Source organism: Protomyctophum bolini (assembly GCF_963924005.1).
Source record: "Protomyctophum bolini genome assembly, chromosome: 16".
NCBI classification, from domain to species: domain Eukaryota; kingdom Metazoa; phylum Chordata; class Actinopteri; order Myctophiformes; family Myctophidae; genus Protomyctophum; species Protomyctophum bolini.
The window spans coordinates 677618-702495 of NC_137877.1; the positions used below are offsets into that span (position 1 = coordinate 677618).

A 24878-nucleotide genomic window follows, 5' to 3' on the forward strand; every position below is an offset into this window, starting at 1 on the left:
TTTAGGCATTTTTAGCAGACGCTCTTGATCCAGAGTGACTTCGATTTAAGCAAAAACAAAGCATGTCATACATGAATAACGGTATATAAAAAGTAGTTATCATGAATTGTAACGGACCCCGGGATGGTCAAACTTTTATTTTGAAGGGTATGGCCGGAAGCGCCAGCCAGCTCCTTCCGGCTGTCATCAGAGGGCTATTTAAACCCAGCTTTGCATGTGCATGGAGAGGAATTGTTTGGCATGGACGGACGGCATGGGGAATCGCATGACAAACAAGACATGTTTGGTGCGATCCCCATGTAACTTTGAGAACACAAGAATGGACCTTGAGAGAGACATGCTGTTTAGAACTCTATGATTTAGCGCCTAGCTGGAAGGGGAAAAATGTATTATTGTTTTTGATGTTTTCTTGTTATTGTTCACTGAATGTTTGGAGTTTCATTGTTTCCTGATCTGTCTAATGTGGATTATGATGGTTTATGCATGGTTCAGGATGCATATTTTGTAATACTTATCAGAAATGTAGACATGTTATGCCAATGCATAAATATGATTTACTTTTATATTATGAAACTGCTTATATACCATATATGATGTACTCATATGTGACGCTATTGATGTGATGTTTATTGATCTTTGATTTATGTATTATATGTTTTTCTGCATGTTTTCAGTTTTCACGGTGACAGTTTACAAATAAAATGGTAAAATTCATCAGTCGATCTCCAACTCCTTATTGCCAGCTGGGTCCGCTACATGAATCATGTATAAACTAACAGTGGAGTATCTATGTCAACTATACATACTATAACTATATTATCATATTATATATCATAAAACTGTCTTTGTTTCAGTGAGCTGCATTTGTGTTTGCCACAATGTGGTAAAAAGTAAAGAATGCAATCAGTATCTTATTGAAATAAATAAAATTATCTTTCATTTTTTGTCATTCATGTCCTCGATTAAAAAACAAGCAGTAATGCAATGCAATACAGTGATCACTGTATTGCATTGCATTACTGCTTGTTTTTTAATGTCGTTGCCTCCATTGCTCTGTAAAGCACTTTGAGCTGCATTTCATGTCATGAAAGGTGCTATACAAAAAAAGTGTTATTATTATTATTTGTACATATATTTCAATATGAATTATTATTAAAAGTATGCATAATGTGTGCTGCTTCCTTCCGGGAGGTTGACGTCTGGACCGGACAGCGTTGCCATGTCCGCTTATTATATAAGCGACTTTGGGCTTGTTTCTTCACCAACGTTAATTGTAAATAAATAATGGTTTCTAAACCAAAGGTTTGTATCTAAACTAAAGGCTTTTTGATTGATTGATTGATTGATTTAAATATTTATTAACAGTTTGCAGAATTACAGTACATTTCAAGCACAAACTCAATACAAAGACTGTTAACTGTGAGTGGACGACCCAATAAAGCATTAGGCCTACACTTGTTTACATCAAAACATTTAGAGACGTACAAATAGACACTTCTATATAGTCAAAGAACAGAACGGGAATTCACCATAAAGGAGGTAAAAAGGGAAAAGAAACATATACAGTGAGGGGAAAGGGGGGGGGGGGCTGGTTTCTAAACTAAAGGACTGTTTCTAATTGTTAAAAAAGAAAACCCAAAAAAACAATGGTTCTCAAATATTTTCAAATCAAAGGACCCAGAATGTAATTTTTCTGCAGACCCCCATTCTGAAAACACGATCTTTGACCTAAAATGTTTCAAAAAATATTTATATTTTCAAGGTGGGGGGGGGGGGGGATTTTTACACTAAAGTGTGATTTATAAATTGCTTCTTTTGGGGCTTTATTGTCATTATTAATAATAACCCTGAATGCTTAATTTCTCACACAGCGTCTGGCAACACCGCCACCGGAACGGTCGCGTAGCGTGACGCGTGCTTTGTTTGCGGATGTGTATGCTCGAGTGTGTGTGTGTGTGTGTTTGTGTGTGCGCGCCCGTGCGTGTGTCCCTCCCCCTTACACTACAACTACAGTCGCTCTTCTGGAAAGTCACAGAAACCTCTCTCTCTCTTTCTGTCTGTGTGTGTGTGCGCGCGTGTAACAGTGTGTGTGTGTGTTGTTAAAGGTGGAAACTTCTCCCGCTGTGTGCTTCAAAGCTTTCTCCTGCTTTCTCCTGCTTTCTCCTCAGACACCAGACCAACCACCAGAGGATCTGATCTCCATTCTCCACATGGACTCTGGGATCTCCACGCTGGTGGAGGTGGAACAGACAGCTGGACGCTTAACCCACAGAGAGAGAGAGAGAGAGAGAGACGAGCTAAAATTAGCAGCACAGCCTCATATGGAGGTCTGATAGAAGCTTACTATTTAAACAACACTTAAACAACAGCCAGCCCCGGATCATCGAGCCACGGCAGGCCGTCTATAGTTCCTTCCTAACGGCCGCTTGTTGTTCCTGTAACGGTCAGATGTTTTGTTCCTAATTATTAACGGCCGTTTAACACCGAGGAGGTCAAATATAACGAGCGATACTTGTAACGTAGAGACTCCCAACTGCTTGACGTTTGTTTTGTGTTGAATGGAGGAGTGATATTTTAACAGCAGCCTTTGTTGTTGTTGTTATTCCGCTATGTGACTCTGATATGAGACTGTTGTCGGATCGCCACGAACTCAATCTACGCCTCGATTATTAATATTACTATTATCCATCCTTCCATCTTCAACCGCTTATCCGTAGTCGGGTCGCGTGGGGGGAGGGCAAGGGCTCCAACCAGAGAGCTCCAGGGAGACTTCCCTCTCCGGAGCAACATATTCCTCCCGAGGGGATTCCGTTATTATTATTATTATTTATATCGTTGTTATTCCGGACAATGAGTGGTGGTCGCCGGGCGCTGGACGCCATGATGTGTCTCGGTAAGCGAGCCGTCGCCGTCCCGCGGGTCCCGCCTCCTCTTCTGCTGAGGCCACGCCTCCACCTTCATCATCATCATCATCATCGGAACATGGCCTCCTCCTCCTCCTCCGGAGAGGGCTTCGCTCCGGAGCGCGTGGCGGTCGTCACCAAGACCACCCGCTATGAGTTTGAGCTGCAGCGCTACCGCCTGGCGGGGCTGTCGGAGGAGGACCTGAAGACCCTGCTGGCCATGAAGGTAAGGCTGGACCGTCCATTATCCGGATGAACGCCATCCAGACCATACGGTGTCTTCAGTTCAGTTCATTATCAGGATGAACGCCATACAGTGTCTCAGTTCAGTTCAGTTCAGTTCAGTTCATTATCAGGATGAACGCCATCCAGACCATACGGTGTCTCAGTTCAGTTCAGTTCAGTTGATTATCAGGATGAACGCCATCCAGACCATACGGTGTCTCAGTTCAGTTCACTTTTATTTTGGTCAAAAAGCAAAAACGTTACATTACATGTATATAAAACAGAATAAAACAAACAAAATAAAACAGAAAGACACACAGGAGAAGACAGATTTGATCACACAGAATCCAGAGTCGCACATGAGAAGAATGTTATATATATGATTATTATATAGTTATTAAATTACTTTATCATAATAATTATGTACTAATATGATTAGTAAATGTACTAATCATATCTTAATCATATTGGTACATAATAATTATTATAATAACTATATAATAATCATATATATCCATCATGTGATATGATATGATACTTTTTTGACTTGAGAGCTACTTTCAAAATGACCAGATCTTCAACAAGATCTACCCACCCCACAAAAATTGCTATCCCTTTGCTGAAAATAGTATAGAAATAAAAAAATAAAAGTAGGCTGCCCTGAGGCTTTTAAATAGTGGTGCTGATGTTACATATTTATAATAGGAGGGTGAAAATGGAATAGTTTCTGTATGACTTGCTACTGTATTTTACGCAAAACACTCAAGTATTGCATTGTGGCTTTGAGCTGACACGCCCCCTTTTGGATGTCAATCAAGTCCCCTTCATTCAAGTGGCTGATTGGCAGATTGTTTTTAGATCTACCGAAGCTGGTATTATTATTATTATTATTATTATTATTATTATTATTATTATTATTATTATTTGTTAGAAAATGTCTGTGTGTGTTCCCCTCACGGCAAAACAGTTCTCAATGTTTACATCTTACTTGACGAGAAGAAATGTGGACATATCCTTTTGTTTTTACTTCATATTCTTTATCCCACGATTTTGTAACCCATTGTTCACCCCTGTGTCAATTATCTAATGTGATCCTGGGCTCTACACACCCTCCGCCAACCTAGTCCCCATATATGGGGGACAAGGGGAGACCAACCTAGTCCCCATATATGGGGGACAAGGGGAGACCAACCTAGTCCCCATATATGGAGGACAAGGGGAGACCAACCTAGTCCCCATATATGGGGGACAAGGGGAGACCAACCTAGTCCCCATATATGGGGGACAAGGGGAGAGCAACCTAGTCCCCATATATGGGGGACAAGGGGAGACCAATCTAGTCCCCATATATGGGGGACAAGGGGAGATCAACCTAGTCCCCATATATGGGGGACATGGGGAGACCAACCTAGTCCCCATATATGGGGGACAAGGGGAGAGCAACGGACTTGAACTCATGCTTCCTTCATGCCTGAGTGTCCAAGTTGCTCCTTTACACCTGACAGGGGGGAGTTTCCCTGTTTGGACGTAGCGCGTGGAAGGAACACGTTATTCCAACCAGTTCCTTTCCCCTCCATCAGGCGCCACGGCTGGCCAGGGGGAGGCAGTATAGAGACCAGTTCCTTTCCCCTCCATCAGGCGCCCCGGCTGGCCAGGGGGAGGCAGTTTAGAGACCAGGATTGTGGACATATTATCCTTATGGAAAAGCAGGGCCGGCCCGTGGTGGAATGGACCAGTTAAGACCGGGCCGACCCAATACTGTTGTGGATCAGGGTTATGTTATTTTGTCATCTTTGACATCAAACCATTCAGTGTTTATTTAATTATTTTATATCTACAATGGTTAATGTATGTCTCCACAGTGAGACTAAAGCAGCCTACTACTATAGCCTACTAGCCCACTGGTAGGCAGGAAAATGACAACCAGAACAACCCGTTCTGAGTGAAACCTATGCCCTGGGCCCCTATAGAGCTCAGCCCCGCCTCCTTTCAGAACGACAAGGCACCAGAAGAGAATCCCCATTCATTATCCCCCATAGGCGTTTCAAAACGTACCGCCACATCATAGCAACACAGGGTATGAGCATGCTTAAAGTGAACGGCACATCGAGTGGCGAAGCAAGCAACATGCAAAGTGAGTTTAACGTTGTTTAATGCAATCAGACAGGACTTTTCTGTTTGGATGTATATGGGCTGTCGAGGCCAGAAAGTAGTTTTTTGCCACTCGGTGGGCGTTCCCACATAACTTCCTGGTTTGATGATCATGTCACGCGCATACCCTCTATAATAAACACATTTATTTTGGGGCCGAACAGATAATGAGATAGAAGAAAGTGAGTGAGTGGTGCTGTACTCTGTACATGTGCTCATTCTATCTCAATGGGATAGTTCCAGCCATAGGAGCAATGTTTGGAACTATAGCCCACAGGCAGATCAAAGCTACTCTCCACTCTGGTTGGCCTGCTGTAGGTGGTTGTACAGTTGAGTTACTTGAAAGCTAACCTGAGCTAAACGGGTTTGGTTTCTGGACTGTCTAGACGGGCGGGTCGCGGCTGAGATTTCCCCCACGCCTTAGCTCTGGTCCATAGCTCTAAGGCTCTGGTCCATAGCTCTAAGGCTCTGGTCCATAGCTCTAATGCTCTGGTCCATAGCTCTAAGGCTCTGGTCCATAGCTCTAATGCTCTGGTCCATAGCTCTAATGCTCTGTTGGTCCATAGCTCTAATGCTCTGGTCCATAGCTCTAATGCTCTGGTCCATAGCTCTAATGCTCTGGTCCATAGCTCTAATGCTCTGTTGGTCCATAGCTCTAATGCTCTGGTCCATAGCTCTAATGCTCTGGTCAATAGCTCTAATGGCATTGCATTTAGAGCTATGTTACTCTCGACTTCCGCCACTCGCATGAATGCAGACTCACCAAAACAAAAGGCGGGTTGTGTCATTAGAAAGCCTACTTTCCTCAACACTTAGCCCCCCCCCCCCCCACCAACGCTACCTTTTTGGCCAGAAAGGGATTTCTTTTCACCGGAGGAAAGATTTAGGCAATTTCCTGGTCAATATCGGTAGAAGGCGTAGTGGAGTAACTAAAAGTATTTTTTTCCCCTGTGGAAACAAAACCCCCTTTTATAACCCACCGTTTATACTTGTGGTGGGGGGGAGGGAGGGGGGCTCAGAGTGCTTCCACTAAGGAAAGTAGGCTTTCTAATGACATCATCATTATCTTTCCGTATGAAAGATTGATAATGTCCGTCAAATTAGTGCTATGAAAACTGATCGCATCGCTCTACAGCCTAGAGGCGCTTGCTGACGATGGGCACATTTTATTAATGGATTAAATAGTTAATCCAGAGCGATTTACAATAAGCACGAACAAAAAGCATGTCAATGCATCACATACATAAAAAGTAGTTATCATGAAACATGCGTATAAGCTAAGAACGTAACAGTGGAATATCTATACAATGAAACTATACACATAAACTATACTATACTATTAATATTATACATGTGTACTATGACGTGCTATGACTACTATAAAATGCAGTTCTATTGTCGTCTACGTAACATGCTAACATGTCCTCTTGTCTACGTAACATGCTAACATGTCCTCTTGTCTACGTAACATGCTAACATGTCCTCTACGTAACATGCTAACATGTCCTCTACGTAACATGCTAACATGTCCTCTACGTAACATGCTAACATGTCCTCTCGTGGTGAAGGGTTCGTCGTACAGCGGGCTGCTGGAGCGCCATCACATCCACACGCGCAACGTGTCCCACGTGGTGGAGGCGCTGCGCGGGGCGGGGGTGGAGGTCCGCGTGGTGCGGCGGCAGGAGTACGACCAGGAGACGGTCCGCTGGGCCGACGCCATCGTGTCCGCCGGGGGAGACGGCACCATGCTGCTGGTGGCTGGCAAGGTAAGGACCCACCTCACCCCCGCTCACTGACCCACCTCACCCCCACTCACTGACCTAATGCTGCTGGTGGCTGGCAAGGTAAGAACCCACCTCACCCCCGCTCACTGTCCTAATGCTGCTGGTGGCTGGCAAGGTAAGAACCCACCTCACCCCCGCTCACTGACCTAATGCTGCTGGTGGCTGGCAAGGTAAGAACCCACCTCACCCCCGCTCACTAACCCACCTCACCCCGCTCACTGACCTAATGCTGCTGGTGGCTGGCAAGGTAAGAACCCACCTCACCCCCGCTCACTAACCCACCTCACCCCCGCTCACTAACCCACCTCACCCCCGCTCACTGACCTAATGCTGCTGGTGGCTGGCAAGGTAAGGACCCACCTCACCCCCGCTCACTGACCTAATGCTGCTGGTGGCTGGCAAGGTAAGAACCCACCTCACCCCCGCTCACTGACCTAATGCTGCTGGTGGCTGGCAAGGTAAGAACCCACCTCACCCCCGCTCACTGACCTAATGCTGCTGGGGGCTGGCAAGGTAAGGACCCACCTCACCCCCGCTCACTGACCTAATGCTGCTGGTGGTTGGAAAGGTAAGAACCCACCAAACCCCCGCTCACTGACATAATGCTGTTGGTGGCTGGGAAGGTAAGGACCCACCTCACCCCCGCTCACTGACCTAATGCTGCTGGTGGCTGGCAAGGTAAGAACCCACCTCACCCCCGCTCACTGACCCACCTCACCCCGCTCACTGACCTAATGCTGCTGGTGGCTGGCAAGGTAAGAACCCACCTCACCCCCGCTCACTGACCTAATGCTGCTGGTGGCTGGCAAGGTAAGGACCCACCTCACCCCCGCTCACTGACCTAATGCTGCTGGTGGCTGGCAAGGTAAGAACCCACCTCACCCCCGCTCACTGACCTAATGCTGCTGGTGGCTGGCAAGGTAAGGACCCACCTCACCCCCGCTCAGGTTTTATCCTCGTAGGTGATTTTGTATTGACCTGTACTTTCATTGAACATTCTGCAAACTGTTAATAACATAATCAATAAATCAATCAATCAATCGATCCATCCAGGTGTTCGACAAGGACACGCCGGTGATCGGTGTGAACACGGACCCGGAGAAGTCGGAGGGCCACCTGTGCCTGCCGGTCCGCTACACGCACGCCTTCCCCGAGGCGCTGGCCAAGCTGCGGCGTGGACAGTTCCGCTGGCTGTGGCGCCATCGCTCCAGGCTGTACCTGGAGGGCACCGGCATCAACCCCACCCCCGTCGACCTGCACGAGATGCAGCTGAGCCTGGAGCAGCACTCACAGGTACCGGTTAATAATACTACTACTAATAACTGACCCTGGAGCAGCACTCACAGGTACCGTTTAATAATACTACTATTAATAACTGACCCTGGAGCAGCACTCACAGGTACCGTTTAATAATACTACTACTAATAACTGACCCTGGAGCAGCACTCACAGGTACCGTTTAATAATACTACTATTAATAACTGACCCTGGAGCAGTATTCACAGGTACCGGTTAATAATAATACTACTAATAACTGACCCTGGAGCAGCACTCACAGGTACCGTTTAATAATAATACTATTAATAACTGACCCTGGAGCAGCACTCACAGGTACCGGTTAATAATAATACTACTAATAACTCACCCTGGAGCAGCACTCACAGGTACCGTTTAATAATACTACTAATAACTGACCCTGGAGCAGCATTCACAGGTACCGTTTAATAATACTACTATTAATAACTGACCCTGGAGCAGCACTCACAGGTACCGTTTAATAATACTACTATTAATAACTGACCCTGGAGCAGCACTCACAGGTTACCGTTTAATAATAATACTACTAATAACTGACCCTGGAGCAGCACTCACAGGTACCGGTTAATAATACTACTAATAATAACTGACCCTGGAGCAGCACTCACAGGTACCGGTTAATAATACTACTAATAATAACAGTCTGGAGCAGCACTCGCAGGTACCCTAGACATTTAACCCATTCTGACCTGAGATCAGATTCTAACACACAGAAGAATGGTGGTTCTTAATGCATTTTGACCTGAGATCAGATTTTTTTTTAATCTTAAATTAAAACAGTTTGAAAAAATAGCAGACCTACAAGCTCGCGGCCAATTTCATATAATTCCTGGGGGTCCTTGACATGAAATTATTAGAGAACCACTGACACAGAAACGTGAGCTTTTTCAGAAAACTGTTGGAAGACGTTTTGTAGAAACGGTCCTCGGGTTCTAAACGGGTTAACTAAAGGCCCGGTACCGATGGTGATGACTGATTGGTTTCCCCCGTTCCCTTCGCAGGCTCACCGCGTCACCAAGATGAACCGACAGTACGCAGACGGCACGCCGCACAACCTGTCCTCCAGCACCGAGCCTCACCTTCTGCCTGTCAGGTTAGAACTGTTACAGAACCTTCTGCCTGTCAGGTTAGAACTATTACAGAACCTTCTGCCTGTCAGGTTAGAACTATTACAGAACCTTCTGCCTGTCAGGTTAGAACTATTACAGAACCGGTCCTCCAGCACCGAGCCTCACCTGCTGCCTGTCAGGTTAGAACTGTCACAGAACCTTCTGCCTGTCAGGTTAGAACTATTACAGAACCTTCTGCCTGTCAGGTTAGAACTGTTATAGAACCTTCCTTCTGTCAGGTTAGAACTGTTATAGAACCTTCTGCCTGTCAGGTTAGAACTGTTACAGAACCTTCTGCCTGTCAGGTTAGAACTATTACAGAACCTTCTGCCTGTCAGGTTAGAACTATTACAGAACCGGTCCTCCAGCACCGAGCCTCACCTGCTGCCTGTCAGGCACCAGATCCTTTCATTAGGAATGTGTTTATTTGGTCCGACACGTTCTAACAGTCCTACAGTCATGAGTCCGACACCCTTTACCCCAAACCCTAACTAAACCCAACCTCACAGCAAGCCACGGGTTAGTTTTAACCTGCCACGGGAGCCACAGGTGTTGCCTGACTGCCAGTCTCTCTAACCCAGAGTAATATAGTCAGAGAGTGGCGACACTAGCGTTGACTCCCATTCTAACAATGGAATGCGGAAGTGCTCATTCTAACCCTTTAAATGGGATAGTTCCAGCCAATAGGAGCAATGTTTGGAACTATAGCCCATAGGCGCCCGCTTTGCGGCGAGATCAAAGCGTGTCGCCACTCTCCTACTACACGTACAATACAGCAGGGTCGTAACGTATACACTGTACACGTACAATACAACAGGGTCGTAACGTATTCACTGTACACATACAATACAAATCAAGTAACCGAAGAAAAAAGTAAGACACCCTAACCTTTAGTTCAGACATGCTATTGGTCTGACGGTCATTAAACCGTCACCCTAACCTTTACTTCAGACATGCTATTGGTCAGACGGTCATTAGACCGTCACCCTAACCTTTAGTTCAGACATGCTATTGGTCTGACTGTCATTAAACCGACACCCTGACCTTTAGTTCAGACATGCTATTGGTCTGACGGTCATTAAACAGACACCCTGACCTTTAGTTCAGACATGCTATTGGTCTGACGGTCATTAAACCGACACCCTGACCTTTAGTTCAGACATGCTATTGGTCTGACGGTCATTAAACAGACACCCTGACCTTTAGTTCAGACATGCTATTGGTCTGACGGTCATTAAACCGACACCCTGACCTTTAGTTCAGACATGCTATTGGTCCCGCAAGCACGGGAGCAGCACGTCCGACCACGTCCGACCGTTGTTTCAGCATGTGTTTGATTAACACAACGTCCTTCTTTACCCATGATGCTTCAGGAGCCTGAACGAGATCTTCATCGGCGAGTCTCTGTCGTCCAAGGCTTCGTACTACGAGATGTCTGTGGACGACGGACCCTGGGAGAAGCAGAAGAGCTCCGGGCTGAGCGTGGCTAGCGGGACAGGCAGCCGGGCCTGGTCCTACAACATCAACAAGCTGGGGCGCCAGGTTAGATTTGAACCTTTATTTAACAAGCTGGGGCGCCAGGTTAGATTTGAACCTTTATTTAACATGCTGGGGCGCCAGGTTAGTTTATTTTAAACCTTTATTTAACAAGCTGGGGCGCCAGGTTAGTTTATTTTAAACCTTTATTTAACAAGCTGGAGGTGCCAGGTTAGATTATTTTAAACCTTTATTTAACAAGCTGGGGCGCCAGGTTAGATTATTTTAAACCTTTATTTAACAAGCTGGGGGCCCTAAGGTACCGTTAGCCTATAAGCTACGTGTATGATATTAGATAGCATTTGAAACAGACTTATAGCATGTTATGTAGACAGCACTAGAATTGCATTGTATGTAGTCTCATAGCACGTCATAGTACATATGTATAGCATAGTAGTATAGATGTATAGTTTATATGTATAGTTTCATTATATAGATATTCCACTGTTACTTTCTTAGCCTACGCATGTTTCATGATAAATGCTTTTATGTGATGTATTCCCATGCTTTTGTTCTTGCTTAATGTAAGTCGCTCTGGATTAAGAGCGTCTGATAAATGCCTAAATTGTAAATTGTAAATTGTATGAACGTAGGACGGCAGTGAATTGACTAAACCGTAAGTTGTGGTTTTGACCCCTCCCCCCAGACGGTGGAAGACGTCCTGAGGCTGGGGAGGTCGCTGCGGCGCGGCGCTCAGAGGGGCCCTCCCCTGGACGACGCCCCCCTGGACGCGGAGCTGGTGGAGCGCGTGACGGAGCGCTACAACGCCGCGCTGGTGTTCTCGCCCGAGGACCGCCGGCTGTTCTTCAGCGTGCGCGAGCCCATCGTCAACCGCGTCTTCTCCAACGCGCACCAGCGGGGCTTCGCCGCGCGGCAGGTGTGCGTGCGCTCCCGCTGCTGGGACGCCTGCATGGTGGTGGACAGCGGGACCTCCTTCGAGTTCAACGACGGCGCTGTCGCCACCATCACCATGAGCGAGGAGGACGCGCTCAGGACCGTGCTGCTCGACCCCTGAGGAGGAGGAGCCGGCCTCTAGCGCCACCTAGCCTGCTGCTGGTGTCGATGCACGCCATGCACTGCCAGGTTGTTCTCCCTAAACCACCACCGCCCCTCTGTTGGACCCGAGTACAGCCCGGAGAGGAGAAACCACCACCGCCCCTCTGTTGGACCCGAGTACAGCCCGGAGAGGAACCACCACCGCCCCTCTGTTGGACCCGAGTACAGCCCGGAGAGGAGGAACCACCACCGCCCCTCTGTTGGACCCGAGTACAGCCCGGAGAGGAGAGCCCGCCTGAAGCTGTTTCTGTACTTTTTGTTTTGCCTTTTTTTTTTTTACTATATTTTGATTGATTGATTTATTTTCTTTATTTAACACTAATTATGCTAAGGACGAGTATACAGGTCTTTTCTAATTGGACGTGTCTGTGCAGTACACAGCCTTTTTGGGTGCTTTTTTAATGACGTCAAATGAGATCGCTGAGATTCAGACCTGTTTTTTCCGCTCGCTGCCGTTCACTTCCTCGTTTACGGCAAGGACTGTGTAAGGAGGACGAGACGCCATGTTTGCTCTGTGGAAGGGCAGAAACAAGCGCAGTGGGCTTTATGCAGCCGACACTTCCTCGTTCAGCTTCCTTGGTCTCAACTGCGCATGCTTCTTTCCTTCCATGGAGCAGGGTTGCCAAGTCTGCTTATTTCCCGCGACTTTTGGCTTCCTTTCTTTCCAGAGATCCTTTTCTTTTCTTTTATAGGCTAATTATTAGTATATAATCAGTTACTAAAACATTGATTATCATAGACACACATAGTATTTATAATGATGAATGCATCAAATCTTTTTTTTATTAGGATTATATGGTCACAATATTGGGTTTGTTTTGGCTTGGTTTTTTTGGAGGTGGGTTGGCTTATTTCTGTCACCAGTTGGCAACACTGCTGCCATGGAGCGACATGGCGTCACCCGTATGCGCTCTTCGCGTCTCGTCCTCTTTAGACACTCCTTGGTTCACGGGGGGGAGGGGGGCATTTTAAAATGATGATTATGATCGTAACGTAACAATAATCTACGCGGAGCAAGTCGTGAGCATTTGTAGATCTGACTGTCGGGAACTATTTTAAAATGCTTTTCAAAATGGTTGTGCCTAAACCAGATAGCTAAATATATATATAATATAATATATATATATATTATTATTATTATTATTGGTTGCCAAAAATAAACAACTGATCTACAAGCACATAATGAGTTGCCTTGCGCTGCATTGTGAGCTTTTTAGATGTTGTAGATCTGCTATTTTTGGCTAATGCCCCTCCCGGTTAAGCACACGACCCCCTCTCTCTACGTTGTGAGCTTGTAGATCTGATTGATTGATTGATTCAAATAACTGCAAGTGATTAAAATAAATGTTAAATGTCTGTATTCTGATCAATCAGAATGATAGTCTGTCGGTCTACACTCTACGGCGTCGGGATAGCAGTTTCATCCAATCAGAAGAGGCGCTTTAGTAGACATGAAATGCATCTTCACGTCGGGATGGCAGTTTTATCCAATCAGAACAGAGCTATTATGATGACACACAAATAATTGAGAAGACTTTTATAACTCGAGGACCAATGAGTACGCTCTGATTGGCTGAAATGAAACGAGTGTGCTCTAATTGGCTCAAATCGACCCTAAAGCAAGGGTTTCCATCACAATACAGAACTTTAACTTTATAACCAAATGTTTTTTATTTACATTTTTGTCGTCCCCCCCCCCCCCCCCCAACAAAAAGGAGGAGGGGCTAAACAGTCTTTAGTAATTGTGAAATTTGAGTTGTGACATTTGACATATTTTATCAACATTATTCTTTTATGCTACATGCCTGCCGTTGCTTTAGAAGTGTATTTTGAAAACTGAAGAAACGATAATTGTTTTTCTTCTTATTTTTAAATTAAATGTGTCCCTGAATTGGGAACGGATCGTGTAAATATAGTTGTGATTTTTTGTTGTGCCTATTTTCTGTTTCTGCCAAATAATAATAATAATAATAATCCAAGTATTATATTTGATATTTTTTGTGATTTTGGTTTTTCCTTTTCGGTGTGAATAGAATGTATCCCATGGTTGGAGCTCCCCACCCCCAAATAATTGATTATATATTTTTCCACGGACCCCCTTCTGGGACCCTGTTCAAATTATTAGGTTATTTTATTTATTCGAGTTTGCTCACTGTTTTTGTTCAGTTTTAGGACTACCGGTATGTTTATTTTCTCAGTTGCTGCTGTTGCTAGTCATGGCTGCCAGTTCCCACCTGATGTTGTGTGTGAGTCCAGACTGCTCCAGACCGTACTGAATAACTGCTAGCTTACATAATGTCTTGAGGCTAGGACTGAAGTCTATAAGACATACAGGTCACCTGGTCTGTTGTCTGCTCCAAAGAGGATGACACGTTCTCCCAGCATGCAACAGCACCTATTCTTCATCCCATGTGGGCGTTTCCCCTTGGGCTCAACCTTCTTCCAGGAGAAGGTCTGTGGGTTGAATCCCCACAGATCATTGAAGTAATGGTCATTGAAGTCATTGTTATATTTACAGCCACCAAATATGTACAGCTCTCCATTGTAGGTAAAGGCTGAATGAGAAGAGCGTCCTTCTGGTAGAAGCTGTGTAGAAGGTTTGTTCACCCAGAGGTTGGTCTCTGTGTCAAACACTCTGATGGTGTCGTGGCACTGACCCAACCTCAAGCCCCCAAATACAAACATCTTTGACCCGATGATGGTAGCAGAGTGACACCATGAAACAGAAGGTGGAGTTCCTCTGGTGTTGATTAAAGACCAGACCATTGTGGTGGAGTCCAACTTGTAGATGTCATTAGTGAGTCCAGTCTGGGTCAATCCTCCATGGATAAACATGACCTTCCCCAACACACAGGCTGAGTGGTATCTTCTCCCCTCTGGAGCGGTCCCAGAAACCTGTGGTTTGAACCATGTGTGGGCGTCGACATCAAAGGCATAAAGCACGTTGCAGTAACAATGGTTAGTCCACCCTCCCCAGAGGTAGACGGTATATTCTATCAGCACAGCTGTGTGTCCCCGGCGCCTGGAGGGAAGCTCAAGGTGAGGTTCTCCTGTTCCAGGGGTCCCTGGGGTCAACTTCCTCCAGCATAAAGACGCTGTGTTGAAGACGTGTACTTCAATGTGATCTCGTCTCCTCTGGTTTACGTCTCCTCCAAAGCAGTAGATCTCGTGTCCGACCACCACAGCAGCGTGGTCCTTCCTATGTTCTCCTTCCAGATGTATCGTCCAGTGAAACATTTCTCACAGCAGCTGTTTATGAAACTAGTGACACATGTTTATGAAACTAGTGACACATCATGGAATGAAACTCTGTTTCTGAAAGAATAATGCTATAATAAGTCCAGACGGATCATCGTTGTCATGCTGATGTTGGCCACCAGATGGCAGTGAGGTGACAATTTAAGGACTTAAGACAGTTTCTTTTTTAAATACCTAAACAAATAATTAACAAACTTAAACAATACGAAGAATATAAACAGACAGACAGACAGACAGACAGACACATTGCTCCTTGGAGTGGCTAATAATAATAATAATAAACAAATGAACTAAAGCAGCTTTAGTTTATTATTATTATTTAAGCTGCACCCACCTTGGTTACCTGTAGAATACTGTGCCGCCAGGGGTCGCTGTTGTGCGGGTTGGTGGTTCGTTGTGTGTGACATGGTAACAATACTCTATAGGTCACTAATGTTGGCATGACCGCTATAGGCTGAGTCACGTGACACACACATGAGGAAGTCAGCTTGCCTTTTGGCCTTCAGAGTAAATCTCGAGCATTACTTTAGTGTTCTTAATGAATATAAAGACATGATCACACAACAATTGAATAAACACTTAATATAATCTTTGGCACAACATTTTAAATACAACAGACAGAATGAAATGTGACTTTGCAACTAAGGAAGAAAGAATGTGTTTAGATCAGGGTCCTCCATTTTCAATTAATCAAATACATGATCTTGTCTTCTTTTAAAGGTATTAAAATGTAACTGTTGTCTCTGTACAGTGATATGGGGACCCCCAAAATAACTTTAGTGTTCTTAATGAATATAAAGCACTCATTCTTGAGATGAGGGACAAAAGTGGAAAAAACATGTCCCACACCCTTATTTTATGTAAAAAATAAATTAATTCATAAAAATAAAAGCACTTGCAAAGTTAAGTGTAATACAGTTGTGTATTATTATGCCCTTAATTTCATTATAATTGTTTTCATATTCCATCTGAATTAGTTAAAAGCAGGCCCTGTACCCAAAAAGGCCTGTATTTAGCCTGTCCCCAGCAAGTGGCCACAATTTCAAACTGCCAAAAAAGTGTCTAATACTGTCACAATCACATAAATATACATACTAAATTAAAGTAGATTGTCAACAACATAGCAAATAATATACACAGTTAATTTTAATTCATATTTTCTATTAAATATCTCATATCAAATGTTCGTCCCACGTCTCCGTCAACTCCGTCAGGTTTTTTTAAAAGTCTTAAATTAATCAGAAAATATTGTCGACAGATTTAGCCTGAAGACTCCTTTTCCAAGTCCCATTTATATTTGTTGCAACAGTGGAGTACCTGGTCTGACAAGCATTCAATTGTTTGATATTTTAAACAAACAATGTTGATAACAATGTGGTCACAGCTTTTACATGTCAACTCCGTCAGGACATTATTATGATCTTTGTTAAGAATTCAAAAATAATGTTTATTATTTTAGTTTAGGGGTTAGGTTTAGCTAACAAAATTAAGCAAAAACAAAATGGCTACATTGTACTAAAGAGGGTTAAGATGAAAACAAATGCCATTTTGTCAACTCCGTCAGACGTCAACTCCGTCAGATTTTGTGTCTGACGGAGTTGACGTGTATCTGACGGAGTTGACAAAAGTGTTCCTAAAACAATAAAATTATTGTTTTTGAATAATGGGCAGTATTCTAATTTGGCACACAGTTAGAGCATGCCTTAAGGAACATTTTTGGCTATGGGGCCATCACAGATTTGTCTCGTGGTGACCATGGCAGCCATATTACAAAAGAGCCGCCACCTGATGTTATTTTACAATAACTCAAGTTCTACACCACCTAGGATCTTGATTCTGGTGACTAAGACCTCATTTTCAAGGATGAGGGATACAGTGGTACAATTTAGACTTTCCCTGTGACCATGGCAGCCATTTTTCAAAATGGCCGCCACCTGCTGTTATTTTACAATAACTCAAGTTCTACACCACCTAGGATCTTGATTCTGGTGACTAATCATACATTTTCAAGGATGTGGGGTACATTGGTAATATTTAGATTTGTCCTGTGACCATAGCAGCCATTTTGTTTTCAAAATGGCCGCCACCTGCTGTTATTTTACAATAACTCAAGTTTTAGACCACCTAGGATCTTGATTTTGGCGACTAATCATACATTTTAAAAGATGAGAAATACAGTGGTACTATTTAGATTTGTCCTGTGACCATGGCAGCCATTGTTTTTCAAAATGACCACCAACCTGCTGTTATTTTACCAATAACTCAAGTTTTAGACCACCAAGGATCTTGATTCTGGCGACTAATCATTACATTTTCAAGGATGATCTTTCTCTGGGAGAGGTAAGGGCTTATTTCAGGTGCAGGTTGAGTTTCTACTGACAGGACATTAAAAGGAGGTGGGCTTTCTGGCCTTTGACTTGCCCCTTTCAGGTACAGATGCACAGTTTGACTTCACTGGCCACTGCAGGGAACTGTGGGGGAGAAACTTTGGTCTCTTGACACCCCGATTAGGTTCAGGGTTTTTTTTGGTGGAGACTTGCCTTTCATGACATCTTTGCTGCAGCAGTTGATCTCCTTATTGCCAGTGGTGGCACACTCTGGGTCTCTGGGGCATTGTATCTTGGTGGCCTCCTGCCAGTGTTTCTCCATCCTTCTCCTGAGCTCTGTGTTCTGGGGCTCTGTTATAGTCAACTTACATTGTCTTGGCTGGAGATTGCTTTCCTGCAGGGTCCAGCCCAGTCTTGTGCAGATGGCTGCTGGCCCACCTGGAGGCCCCAACCTCACTTGTTCGGTTGGTGTGATTAGGTGGGGTGGTCTTCCCCAATCAGGATGAGGGGTTTGACCCTTTCAAACGGCAGTCTGGCCAAGTGTCTGTATTTAGTTGTGAGTTTAGATACAGGATACGATTGCTCACCCAGCCCCAGGTGACATGAGGTGAAGGCTCCTTTGATTTGGTAACATTGCTTTGGTTGACATGCTGGGGACACAGAGAAAGACACTGATGCCTTCAGTGTCTGCACATCCTGCCTGATGGTCCTGAAGCCAAATCTTCTGTCTTCAGTCTTTCGCTCACTGTTCACTGCTCACTGTTCACCTCACCGAATTTAGCCCAAGGAGTTTGACCCCTAGTTTGGCCATAGACCCCCTAGTTTGGCCATAGCCACTTGCCCAAATGTGCCGACATGTGCTGACCTCATCACATCTGTGATGATGGCTATGGCCGTTTTTAGCCAACGTAGTGTTTTTTGTGCAAAACTAATGCTTGGAATGGATCCAGAATCATGAAAAGCCCCTAGTTTGACATGCTACTTAAAGCATAATGAAATTTAAAACATTTAGCCTTATATTGTTTGTTGATGGTACCCAACTTTCAGCAGCTGTCAAACATGCCCCTAGGGTGGTCAAATAGAAACCAATGTGGGATATGTTAGTAGACACCTTTACAAACATTGGTGAAGAAAATTCTTGGTAAGAAATGTATTCACAGATTTTATATTATTCTGATAATATTCCCTGAGTAAATTGGTAAAATAATAGCAGGTCCACCATTTTTTTAAATGTCTACCATCCATGGTCACAGGATAAATCTAAATAGTACAACTGTATTCCTCACCCTTGAAAATGTATGATTAGTCACCAGAATCAAGATCCTAGGTGGTGTAGAACTTGAGTTATTGGGAAATAACAGAAAGTTGGCGGCCATTTTGAAAAATGTCTACCATGGTCACAGGACAAATCTAAATAGTACCAATGTATCCCACATCCTTGAAAATGTATGATTAGTCACCAGAATCAAGATCCTAGGTGGTGTAGAACTTGAGTTATTGGGAAATAACAGAAAGTTGGCGGCCATTTTGAAAAATGGCTGCCATGTTCACAGGGCAAATCTAAATAGTACCACTGTATTCCTCATCCTTGAAAATGTGGGATTAGTCACCAGAATCAAGATCCTAGGTGGTCTAGAACCTAAATCAGTTAAACTTGTCAACTCCGTCAGATGTTCGTCAACTCCGTCAGACGTTCGTCCCGTGATGTTTTTGTTAATTTCCAAAGAAATAGAAAATTCGCTGTCAAATCTTTTGTGCTTATGTATTGAAACACCAACTGAAATGATACGTAATGATGATTTTTTTTTTTTTTTACATGGTTTTCATGTTATAATATTGAAAATAAAGGTTGAAATGACGGTTTTGAGAAATTGGATATTTCATAATAGTGTGATATTGGAACAAAATAATATTAAAAGATTTGTATTACTTAACTTGATTACTGAAAGCCATTATAAGATAACTGAGGACTTTATATTATTGTTGAAATGATAAAATTCAATTAAAAGGGATTTTAGTGTGTCTGACGGAGTTGACATGAATCAGGTATTAAGTGCATAAATGTCCCATTTTAGAAAGAAATGTTATGCGAAAAACCTGTTCCTTCTCAAGATTGGTAGTTGAGACCTGTGTCTACAAATACATCTATTTGATTTGAATGTATCTTAAAAAAAAAAAAAATCCAGTTTGAAAAAAGTTTTGTCCCTTATCTCAAGAATGGGTGAAAGACATGATCACAACAATTGAATAAACACTTAATATAATCTTTGGCACAACATTTTAAATACAACAGACAGAATGAAATGTGACTTTGCAACTAAGGAAGAAAGAATGTGTTTAGATCAGGGTCCTCCATTTTCAATTAATCAAATACATTATCTTGTCTTCTTTTAAAGGTATTAAAATGTAACTGTTGTCTCTGTACAGTGATATGGGGACCCCCAAAATAATGTGGGAACCGCTCCAAAATCTTTATCAACAATAGTTGTTACATCCAATTGTATCAAAGCCACAACTCATCAACTCATCGTTTTTTATTTTATTGTGAAATCCCCGACAGGAAGTGTCCATAGTGCTGTGGGGGTGTGTGTCTTCAGACTGCTGAACTAAATCAGTGTTGCCACGTCTGATTATTATAAGCGTCATTCACCTCCTTTTCCTCCAAAGTTGCATGTTGTAAATTTTGGTTTTAAACCAGTGTTGATTGATTCTCACACATTGATTGATTGATTGAAATCTTTATTAACAGTTTGCAGAATTACAGTACATTTCAAGCACAAACTCAATACAAAGACTGTTAACTGTGAGTGGACGACCCAATTAAGCCTTACACTTGTTTACAACAGGGTCCACATTGTTCAATTCATCAAAACATTTAGAGACAAACAAATAGACACTTCTATGTAGTTAAAGAACAGAACAGGAATTCATCATATAGGAAGCGAAAAGGGAAAAAAAATATATATACAGTGAGGGGAACAGGGGGATAAAAGAAAACGAAAGACAGAGTGTAGGGCGCCTGCACACAACACCATGCGTTGATGCCATGTGTGCATATGTGCAGGCACCCAACACCACGTCCATACAAAAACATAGTACAATCCAGATAAAAATTCAGCTTTTACAGAGGCCAGTTTCGAATTGTTTCGAATCTCCACGTCGAGACCCCCGAGGACCCCCCATACATCATTTCAAATGATGTATTTGTTTTTGTCCAAAAGGACCACAACCCCTAACCCTAAGGGACCCCCCCCAGCCAGAATATTCCACATTATTTTTGTCTTTACCCCCCCAAGATTTCCTTTTGTTGAAAATAGCAGATCTACAACCTCAGGTTTTATTGTGTTATATTTTATTGATTTTTTTTTATTATTTTTTTTTTACCATTTTTTGTATAAAAATCTTCTCTTATGGGGGTCCCTGGCATATATTTTCAAATGGGGGTCCCTGGCATATCTTTTCAAATGGGGGTCCCTGGCATATCTTTTCTAATGGGGGTCCCTGGCATATATTTTCAAATGGGGGTCCCTGGCATATCTTTTCAAATGGGGGTCCCTGGCATATATTTGCTAATGGGGGTCCCTGGCATATATTTTCTAATGGGGGTCCCTGGCATATATTTTCAAATGGGGGTCCCTGGCATATCTTTTCAAATGGGGGTCCCTGGCATATATTTGCTAATGGGGGTCCCTGGCATATATTTTCTAATGGGGGTCCCTGGCATATATTTTCTAATGGGGGTCCCTGGCATATATTTTCAAATGGGGGTCCCTGGCATATCTTTTCAAATGGGGGTCCCTGGCATATATTTTCTAATGGGGGTCCCTGGCATATATTTTCTAATGGGGGTCCCTGGCATATATTTTCAAATGGGGGTCCCTGGCATATCTTTTCTAATGGGGGTCCCTGGCATATATTTTCAAATGGGGGTCCCTGGCATATCTTTTCAAATGGGGGTCCCTGGCATATATTTTCTAATGGGGGTCCCTGGCATATATTTTCTAATGGGGGTCCCTGGCATATATTTTCAAATGGGGGTCCCTGGCATATCTTTTCTAATGGGGGTCCCTGGCATATATTTTCAAATGGGGGTCCCTGGCATATATTTTCTAATGGGGGTCCCTGGCATATCTCTTCTAATGGGGGTCCGCGGGGCTAATAATGATCGAGTGTCATTTTGGGGGGTCCTTGACATGGACAATTAAGTTTGAGAACCACTAGTGCTTTAGCGGCTCGTTCTGCTTATTTCTCTCAGCCAACCTGGCCACCCTCAGCCTGCTCAACTAAAACATTAAAACAACAACAACAACAAGACGTTGTTTCGCTCAGAGAGAATAACAGCAGATCTACAAGACCTACAGCACTCTATACAGCTCGTCTGGGTGGTCTGTAACATCTAGTGTGTGTAGAAACAGATCTTTAAAACAGCCTTTAGTTAGAGACAAACACTCACAGTTTACACTTTGGCTGTTAGCTTAGCATCCTAGCACTGTACACACACACACACACACACACACACACACACACAGACAGTGTGCTAAGTGCTGTTAGCATCGTTAGCATCACACACTTTAACAGCAGCAACAACAACAACAGAGAATTAAACCCTTTAGCTGTCTCTTTGATCTAAACGCAGTTCTAGATTTAAATCCATGCAAACAGTGTTTAGTCTCAAGTTGTAGTTGTTGAATGAACTGAACTCCTCCTGGACTTATAAGACTATATTAGGTGGAGTCATTAATTCATTCATTGATTGATAAGACATTGATTTAGTTAATTCATCGGATCGTTAAAGTGGTCGTCATGTCCGAGAAGAGTTCGTCTTCGGGTTCCGAGGAAGACGTGGAGCCGGACCACGGTGGACCACCTGTGGAGATGGGAGGGGTCCTCAGCAAGGTACAAATTACACCTTTATCTGTTTAAATAGACCCTTTATTATAGAGGGACCATGGTGGACCCCCTTAAGGTTCAATATACACCATGTATCTGTTTATATAGACCCTTTATTATAGAGGGACCATGGTGGACCCCCTGTAAGGTTCAATATACACCCTGTATCTGTTTATATAGACCCTTTATTATAGATGGACCATGTGGACCCCCTGTAAGGTTCAATATACACCCTGTATCTGTTTATATAGACCCTTTATTATAGAGGGACCATGGTGGACCCCCTGTAAGGTTCAATATACACCCTGTATCTGTTTATATAGACCCTTTATTATAGAGGGACCATGGTGGACCCCCTTAAGGTACAATATACACCCTGTATCTGTTTATCCTTTATTATAGTGGGACCATGGTGGACCCCCTGTAAGGTTCAATATACACCCTGTATCTGTTTATATAGACCCTTTATTATAGAGGGACCAATTGGACCCCCTAGACAATCAGACCTGATTCTACAGTCTTCTAAATCCTAACAGTTTGAAATGCTTCTCTTATCTCTGCCTAGTTGGACTAATGTTATCACCTGGTTAGTGATTAGTTCAACTGTGTGTGTGTGTGTGTGTGTGATACAAAGCTTGGTATTGTAGAGGAGGTGTTTTGCTTTAATCGACACACACACACACACACACACACACACACACACACACACACACACACACACACACACACACACACACACACTCGATATGAAAAAGGATTGCAAACAACTGATATAGACTTTCTGCCTGGCATTGCAAAGTTTAAAAGTTTAACTTTGACTTAGACTGTATCTATCTGCGTGTGTCTGTGACTGTAGAGGGGAGCTGTGTGTGTCTGTGACTGTAGAGGGGAGCTGTGTGTGTCTGTGACTGTAGAGGGGAGCTGTGTGTGTCTGTGACTGTAGAGGGGAGCTGTGTGTGTCTGTGACTGTAGAGGGGAGCTGTGTGTGTCTGTGACTGTAGAGGGGAGCTGTGTGTGTGTCTGTGACTGTAGAGGGGAGCTGTGTGTGTCTGTGACTGTAGAGGGGAGCTGTGTGTGTGTCTGTGACTGTAGAGGGGAGCGGTGTGTGTCTGTGACTGTAGAGGGGAGCGGTGTGTGTCTGTTACTGTAGAGGGGAGCTGTGTGTGTCTGTGACTGTAGAGAGGAGCTGTGTGTGTCTGTGACTGTAGAGGGGAGCTGTGTGTGTCTGTGACTGTAGAGAGGAGCAGTGTGTGTCTGTGACTGTGTCCAGGTGATGATGGTCGTTGATGCTCATCAAGGAAGGCAATTATGTTTCTGCACTGTCAAAAGTAATGCTACTTCTTTTGCAATGTAGTTAAATAAGAAATCTCAGGGGGAAGATAAATTATATAAAATTAAAAAAACGGTAATTTAAAAGATATATATATATATATATATATATGTTTTTTTATATCGTGAGAAATCGTATCTTCGTGAGTTGAGTGAATCGTTACATGCCTATCACTTGTTGACATTATTCAAATCAGCCTCACGGTGGCGCTACAACAGGCCAAGTCACGTCATTGCATCTGCATCAGTCTTTGTCGGCCTTTAGCTTTTGAAGAACAGCAGATCTACAAGCTCGTAGCTCATGGCACCGAGCGCCGAGCCACGTAATTGGACCCGTATGGGTCTGTAACTCACACATGTTTCAGTGGACCAATAGGGTCATGTTTTGTTTCTTTAGTGGACCAATCGGATCATTGTTTTGTCTTTCAGTGGACCAATCCGATCGTTCTCTTGTCTTTCAGTGGACCAATCGGATCGTTCTCTTTTGTCTTTCAGTGGACCAATTACATCCACGGCTGGCAGGACCGCTGGGTGGTTCTGAAGAACAACACTCTGAGTTACTACAAGTCTGAGGATGAGAGAGAGTTCGGATGCAGAGGCTCCTTATGTCTGAGTAAAGCTGTCATCACTGTGAGTACCTGTTACTACCTACAGGGGTCCTTATGTCTGAGTAAAGCTGTCATCACTGTGAGTACCTGTTACTACCTACAGGGGGCCTTATGTCTGAGTAAAGCTGTCATCACTGTGAGTACCTGTTACTACCTACAGGGGGCCTTATGTCTGAGTAAAGCTGTCATCACTGTGAGTACCTGTTACTACCTACAGGGGGCCTTATGTCTGAGTAAAGCTGTCATCACTGTGAGTAGAGAGAGAGAGAGAGAGAGAAAGAGAGAGAGAGCGAGCAAAGGTCGTTATGAACGGGACTTGAACACATGACGCGCTGTGTGTGTGTGTGTGTGCGTGAACACTAGACAGAGTTGTGTTAAAGTGTGT

At 43.7% G+C, this 24878-nt stretch overlaps 2 protein-coding genes across 3 annotated transcripts in view; both read left to right on the forward strand.

Moving 5' to 3' along the window:
- Positions 1-2010: 2010 nt before the first annotated feature.
- nadk2 (NAD kinase 2, mitochondrial) lies at positions 2011-13992 on the forward strand. The gene is made up of 6 exons (XM_080786488.1): positions 2011-3129; positions 6848-7045; positions 8117-8356; positions 9382-9473; positions 10863-11031; positions 11672-13992. The coding sequence occupies exons 1-6, from the start codon at positions 2851-2853 to the stop codon at positions 12038-12040; spliced, it is 1347 nt and encodes a 448-aa protein (XP_080642614.1). The 5' UTR covers positions 2011-2850; the 3' UTR covers positions 12041-13992.
- A 7965-nt stretch (positions 13993-21957) lies between these two features.
- The window catches only part of LOC308330301 (ceramide transfer protein-like), a 35001-nt gene continuing 32080 nt past the window's right edge, over positions 21958-24878 (forward strand). For both annotated transcript variants that reach the window (XM_080785136.1, XM_080785137.1), the window contains exons 1-2: positions 21958-22562; positions 24381-24515. In XM_080785136.1, the coding sequence (XP_080641262.1) occupies positions 22470-22562; positions 24381-24515 (228 nt within the window). In that variant the 5' untranslated portion in view covers positions 21958-22469. The remainder of the gene's footprint in view (positions 22563-24380; positions 24516-24878) is intronic.